The sequence below is a fragment of the Bombina bombina genome, unplaced genomic scaffold (genome assembly GCF_027579735.1).
Source record: "Bombina bombina isolate aBomBom1 unplaced genomic scaffold, aBomBom1.pri scaffold_1813, whole genome shotgun sequence".
NCBI classification, from domain to species: Eukaryota; Metazoa; Chordata; class Amphibia; order Anura; family Bombinatoridae; genus Bombina; species Bombina bombina.
This window is the reverse complement of record NW_026512417.1, coordinates 30,001-37,500: the sequence shown is the minus strand read 5'-3', so window position 1 is coordinate 37,500 and position 7,500 is coordinate 30,001. Positions and strand designations below refer to the sequence as shown.

General features: G+C 39.4%; 1 protein-coding gene across 1 annotated transcript in view; it reads left to right on the top strand.

Moving 5' to 3' along the window:
* Positions 1–2,305: 2,305 nt before the first annotated feature.
* Positions 2,306–7,500, top strand: part of LOC128644297 (histone deacetylase 7-like) — a gene marked incomplete at its 3' end in the record, with an annotated part of 34,509 nt that continues 29,314 nt past the window's right edge. The window contains exons 1-3 of the mRNA XM_053696964.1: positions 2,306–2,325; positions 4,285–4,384; positions 5,725–5,806. Coding sequence (XP_053552939.1) covers positions 2,306–2,325; positions 4,285–4,384; positions 5,725–5,806 — 202 coding nt within the window. The remainder of the gene's footprint in view (positions 2,326–4,284; positions 4,385–5,724; positions 5,807–7,500) is intronic.

Genomic DNA, 7,500 nt, shown 5'->3' with positions numbered 1-7,500 from the left:
TTTCAGGGCAATGGGGAGCTTAGTTTTTTTTAGATAGGGTTTTATTTGGGGGGTTGTGTGGGCGGTACACCCTACCCGTCAAGATTCGTAACGCAATCTAAAGTCAGTAGTTATGAGTTTTATGCTACAACGCTGTTGCATAAAACTCATAACTAAAGTGCTAAAAAGTACACTAACATCCATAAACTACCCCCCCTAAACCGAGGCCCTCCCACATCAACTGTTGGGGGGGTTGTTTGTATTTTTTTTTACAGGTAAAAGAGCTGATTTCTTTGGGGCAATGCCCCGCAAAAGGCCCTTTTAAGGGCTATTGGTAGTTTAGTTTAGGCTCGTTTTTTATTTTGGGTGGGCTTTTTTTTATTTTGATAGGGCTATTAGATTAGGTGTAATTAGTTTAAAGATCTTGTAATTTGTTTTTTATTTTCTGTAATTTAGTGTTTTTGTGTAATTTAGCTAATTGTATTTGATTTAGTTAATTGTATTTAATTTAGGTAATTTATTTAATTGTAGTGCAGTGTTAGGTGTTAGTGTAACTTAGGTTAGGTTTTATTTTACAGGTAAATTTGTATTTATTTTAGCTAGGTAGTTATTAAATAGTTAATAACTATTTAGTAACTATTCTACCTAGTTAAAATAAATACAATCTTGCCTGTAAAATAAAAATAAACCCTAAGCTAGATACAATGTAACTATTAGTTATATTGTAGCTAGTTTAGGGTTTATTTTACAGGTAAGTATTTAGTTTTAAATATGAATTATTTAGGTAATGATAGGAATTTGTATTTAGATTTATTTAAATTATATTTAAGTTAGGGGATGTTAGGGTTAGACTTAGATTTAGGGGTTAATAAATATAATATAGTTTCAGCGACGTTGGGGGCGGCAGATTAGGGGTTAATAAATATAATGTAGGTGTCGGCGATGTTGGGGGCAGCAGATTAGGGGTTCATAAGTATAATGTAGGTGGCGGCGATGTCCGGATCGGCAGATTAGCGGTTAATAAGTATAATGCAGGTGTTGGCGATGTCGGGGGCGGCAGATTAGGGGTAATAAGTGTAAGATTAGGGGTGTTTAGACTCGGTGTAAACATAAAATGTAAACATAAAATGTTAGGTGTAAACATAAAATGTGTTTCCCCATAGGAATCAATGGGGCTGCGTTACTGAGATTTACGCTGCTTTTTGGCAGGTATTAGAATTTTTCTCAGCCGGCTCTCCCCATTGATGTCTATGGGGAAATCGTGCACGAGCACGTACAACCAGCTCACCGCTGACTTAAGCAGTGCTGGTATTGGAGTGCGGTATGGATCACAATTTTGCTCTACGCTCACTTCTTGCCTTTTAACGCCGGGTTTGTAAAAACCTGTAATACCAGCGCTGTAGGTATTTATCCTAAAGTTATATATTAGTCAAGCAACTTATAGTGTAAAAACCGCCATCTACCTAAATGAAAAATATCTACAGCAATCTGGTCTTATGGCCTCAATAGATCCCTAACTAGTAGGTACAATAACAATATAAAGGTTGTGAACAGAAAACCTTACGAGTCAGAGTACTTTTTAAGTGAACAGTGTTTCTCAATAATGTCCCATTCATGGTCGTAAGAGTCTGTTTATCAGTTCGTGAAGATACCAATGTAAAACCACTACTCAACACCCTTGCCCAATTATTTATTAGTGTCTAACCTACACCTATTTTGTTAAACACAAGCCCAAAACGCTGCCTGTATGTCTGAATATCTCTCCTTATAGCCATCAGTCGTGCATTGAAGACCCTTGGCAGGCTATCTTCTGAACTGTACAAAACCATAGCTAGATTGTGTGCCACATTGTGCATCTGCCATTCCCCTTGCAGTGTCTGCTTTGTACTCCGTGACATCTGGATGACTGTCAGTGGGATATTGTGCAGGACCCCTTGTTTCTTCTGGACAAAACGGTTGAGCGACATCATGTGTATTGAACAGGAGTCAGTAACATATTGAGCTGATGCAGTGAGGTTTGTCGCGACCAGTTTGTCAGGGTTCCCGGTAGTGACCAGCATTAACTCTATCTCTCTCGAGGGCATCCATCAAGTAGAGGTATGTCAGTCTGCATCTTTGTTGAGAGGTTGCTTTCTGTAATAGGCTCTAGATTAGGTGTCACCATACTCACAATGGCCATGCTGCTCTGCTGAACTATGTCATCGCCACTTCTCCAGGCTACAGCTACTGCTCTCTCAAGCCGTGCAAAGTGGCTATCCAAGATCTTGGCAATCTGCCCAAGCAGAACAGCTCTCCCAGGCTCCATCCAGTATAATCCCTTCTGAAAATGGATAAAAGTGGTACTCTGTATGTTGTTCCAGTGACTGGTGAGGTAGCACTGCTTCTTAATGACAGGCCCGCAAAGGATACCCGCCGGGGGGTCTAAAGGATGACAACAGTCCTCAGCGTAAGTTGGGAGCCTGGGTGAATTTGTAAAATTCTGCAGCCACGAGGTTGGAAAAATGGCCACCGCTTATGCAAATTCAGAATAAGGCTCCGGTCCTAATTCAAAGGAGTAACACCAGAAGTTAAATTTGACTTTCGCCAGCTGTTAGATAAAAGTCCAGGGTGTACTTAAGAGGTTTCTCAGGGTTCAACTCTTTGATAAATAATAAGTAAAGTTGTTTATAGCATAATCAGGACCAGAGCAGCAAGATTATGCGACCATTCTCGTGCGCTCCGGACTCCTCGCCCCTGTTTTTTTTTTAATTTTTTTTTTATCATGACTATTTAATGTTTATTCTCTACGTTTGCACTGGTATTCTTATTCTTCTTAATGCTTTTATTGAGAGTTGTAACAATACAAATGTCGATTAAAGGGATATGAAACCCCATTTTTTTCTTTCAAGATTCAAATAGGGCATGCAATTTTAAGCAACTTTCTAATTTGGTCCAATTTTTCTTCCTTCTCTTGGTATCTTTATTTGAAAAGCAGGTATTTAAGCTTAGGAGCCGGACCATTTTTTTGCTTAGCACCTGGGTAGTGCTTGCTGATTGGTGGCTTAATGTAACCAGGAAAGAAAACATACTAGTCTGTTGCTCATCTACCAGTTTGAGATCAAAGTATATTTCTAGTTCTGGATCTTAGTTTTAGCCTTACTTACTTCAATTGATTTTACATTTTTGTTCACCAAATTTTTATGATCTTACTTCCAGTAATCAAACTATAATATCTATGCAAAGTTTTTGGTTGCACAAGTTTATTTTTTTTTATAATTTCATAATTTTGGATGCGTTGGTAAATGACTTCAGTATAGAACACTGTAGTGATATCCAGGACCAATAAATTATAGCTGCTATAAACATGCTAGGTCTTGTTAAATCTGTCAGATTTCCAACCACAAAAATAAGCAAGCGATAGCCTTGGTCTTCTGGAATTACAGATGCACAATTTTATGTCCCTTTTATGTGGAAATGATCTAGTTTCCTAATAATTTCATTGAGGGCGCACCTTAAACCCCTCCACCCACTGTCTGGGTCCAAGTGATTAAACGCCCTTGAATTTTCTTTACTAACAAATTAGCATTTTGCCTTGGGAAACTTTTTGCCAAAGAACAGGAAAATGAAGTACAACTAGTCCTACAGCTCTCACCTTTCTTTTTTTTAACCTTGTTCCCACAAATATTTTTGCTAAGATTGCTCATTTCCTCTGTTGCAAATTCCTCGGCCAATCCAAAGTACTTATTAAACAGAACAATAAGTATAACTGGATATTCAGAAGTGCCCACTATTAAAAATGTATTGCACACTGCCTATGTGACTCTGCTGCCCATTGCAGTATTTCTATCTCTCCTGCACATTTCCTAGGTTGCATTGGTAGCCTTGTATCTCTAGTACATTGGTAACCCCTCATCTCCAGCACAGAACTAAGCAGGTAACGTTATACATGTGTCTTCAGCAAGGTCTTCAATGGGTCCCTGCCTCTACGTCTCCTAAGCAGCTTAAATGGACATTAAACACTAAATACATTTCATGCACCTCTCTCTTATAACAGGAGCCACCATTTTGGAACTTAGGTTACACTGCCAGTATCTGAAGCAGAGATACTGCACATGTGCACACACACCAGCACTGGAAATCAATGAAAGGCACATTTCATTATGGCTGCATCCATGACTAGAGGGAGGCAGGGCATATTTTCAATACTATGCTTTTAAAATGTACTTAGTTTTTTGTTGTTTTAAAAGATAGATAGCACCTTTACTACCCATTATCTAGCTTTGCATAACCAACATTGTTAAATTTATATACTTTATACCCTCAAAGTTTTGTAAAGAGAGTCACTAGCCACAACAGGAGACCTGGAGGAAAGCTAAACGCAGAGTGCTGTCGTCATAGAAAGGAGACAGCCAGTACTGAAGTCACGGTAATGGCAAGGTGCAAGCCAGAAAATAAGCAGGAACCAATCCGCCAAACGATAGACACAGGAAAGAAGCGCCTGCACAACGGGTCATACAAAATTATTCAAATTTTTAATCAAACGTACCAAACAGCAGGTACACACCAAGGCTGACAAATGGAACAAAAAGGCAGGCTGACGCGTTTCGTGCACCCTAGTGGCGCTTAATCATAGACTATGACCCGTTGTGCAGCCACTTCTTTCCTGTGTCTACCCTCAAAGTTTGCCTGTTTCTCAGTGATTTTTAAATCTTGCACAACAGCTAGACAGTAGTAGTTCATGTGCCATATAGATAGCATTGTGCTCACGCCCATGGAGAATGATAATGGTTATGCAAGAACCAGCACTGATTGACTAAAATGCAATATTGAAAAACACACTGAGAGAAGGGGCAGTCTGCAGTGGCTTAGATATAGGTAATAATAGAGGTAAAGAGTGTATTAATATAATAGTGTTGATCATGAAAAACTGGGAAATGGGTAACAAAGGATTCATCATCCATCTTTTTAAACAATAACAATTTTGAAGTATACTGTTCCTTTAATGCTAGTGTACTCCAGCACACTACACAAAAGGTGATCTTAGCACTGCCATTTTCCCACTAAACTTCTCAACATGTGATCTTCATACCATCCCTGGTAATCCTAAACAAGTAATCTGTACCCACCAGTATTTCTGACAGGCTTGTCGGCAGTATCACCACCAAATTAGTGTTTCACCATAGGGCGAGGAGTTACTTTTATCTAGTAGTGAAGACTACTTTAATAGAACGTAGGGTCCCAAGCACAGGAGCTCACCACTCACAAGGTAAATCCATTTAATGTACTAAGCAAGATAAACTCAACTCACTTGCAGTCCATGCCCAGTCACAATGTCTGATCCTTGGATACTTCCCCTCGGGGCGAGCAAAGCTACACTCAGTTGTGGAAGCTTGTACTCTCTGCTACCGTTGGCTGTGAGTGGGTATTCATGTAGAGAGTATCAGGTTTCAGAATGACCGTGCTACACTCGACCCCTTGTGAATACACAAGCAAACTATTTAAGAACACCGGTCTTCATAAAAATCATAATTCTGTATTAAAAAATATTTTAAAACATGTGAGATCATTCTATAACATTCAGGGTATACAGCAACTGACGCGTTGCAGCTTCCACGCCATAGTCTTAGATGGAGTCTTCTGCATCTGCTGTATACGATGAATTTCATGGAATGATCTCCCATGTTTTAAAATATGTTTGAATAAAGAATTGTGGTTTTATGAAGACCGGTGCTCCTGAATTGTTTGCTTATGTATGCTTGTCTACAGGTCAGCTTCCCTATGTCTCCATCACATTCCTCAGTACTTGTTACTCTTGTGTCTCTAGAAGATTCCCCAATAGGTCATACTGGTACTGCCAAATCTCTGGTACAGTTTTTAACGTGGGAGTTTGATACACTTCCTTTTCCAGCACACTCCTCAGACACGCATCAGGTTTCTTGGCATTCCTGGTATTCAACACACTGCTGTACCTCCATTACACTTCTTTGCAGGCGATTTTAGCACTTTTGGTCTCCAGCTCAATACTGAATAGGTCGAATTGGTACCAGACTATCTCTAGAAAGCTCTGCATCATATCCTTTGTTTATCATTGTGTCTCCGACACACTCTTCTTTAAGGAGTTAAATTTGTACCTCATGATACTATTTTTCCAACCTACTCATCAACAGGTCCTGATAAATACTGGATGCATCGACAAATGTATAGAACATATAGGAACCTGATACAATATTGAGGCAACTACATGCTTTAAGATACGCATAACTATTTTTATACGTAGATAGACACAGAAAGTAGATGTAAGTGCCAGGAGTTAATTCTTATATTTTTTTATATATATATATATATATATATATATATATATATATATATATACACACTCACAAACAAACACACATGAGCTTGTTGGACGACCCATGGGGATTTATATGGAGTTGCGCCCCCCCCCATTTAACTGCTATACCAATTATAGTAGCAACTTTTCTGGGGAGACTACTTTCCTTAAGATTTGGGGTGTCATTCTGTTCCCATTCAGCCAAAAGAGCATTTGTGAGGTCAGGCACTGCTGTTGGATGAGAAGGTCTGGCTCACAGTCAGCATTCCAATTTATGCCATAGGTATTCACTGGGGTTGAGGTCAGCCATTTGTGCACAGGGCCACAATCATGCTGGAACAGGAAAGGGTCTTCCCCAAAGGTTGCCACAAAGTTGAAAGCACGTAGTTGTCTAAAATGTTTTTTCATCCTGTAGCATTAAAATTAAGGGGTGATACTTTTAAAAAGCGATCAGGGAGAGGGAGGTGGGAGCTACACTACAGAAAAAGTGAGTTTTTTTAAAAAAAAAAAAGATTAATTTTTTTTGCAAAGTGGGTACTGGCAGACAGCTGCCAGTACCCAACATGGTGGGGAATAGTTAGTGGGGGGAGGGTTAGAGAGCCCTTTGGGGGGATCAGGGAGGTTGGGGGCTAAGGGGGGGATCCTACACAGCAGAATATAAAATAATAATAATAATAATAATAATAATAATAAAAAACTTTTATTTTAGTCCTGGGGTGGGGGAGGGAAGAGAGCTGTTTGGGAGGGATCAGGGGGTGTGTTGTGTCAGGTGGGAGGCTGATCTATACACTAAAGCTAAAATTAACTCTTCAAGCTCCCTACAAGCTACCTAATTAACCCTGTCACTGCTGGGCATAATACAAGTGTGGTGCGCAGCGGCATTTAGTGGCCTCTAATTACCAAAAAGTAATGCCAAAGCCATATATGTCTGCTATTTCTGAACAAAGGGGTTCCCAGAGAAGTATTTACAACCATATGTGCCATAATTGCACAAGCTGTTTGTATATCATTTCAGTGAGAAACCCAAAGTTAGTGAAAAAGTTAACGATTTTTTTTATTTGATCGCGTTTGGTGGTAAAATTGTGGCATGAAATATATCAAAATAGGCCTAGATCAATACTTTGGGTTGTCTACTACAGTACTCTAAAGCTAAAATTAACCCTACAAGCTCCCTTAAAGCTACCTAATTAACCCCTTCACTGCTGTGCCTA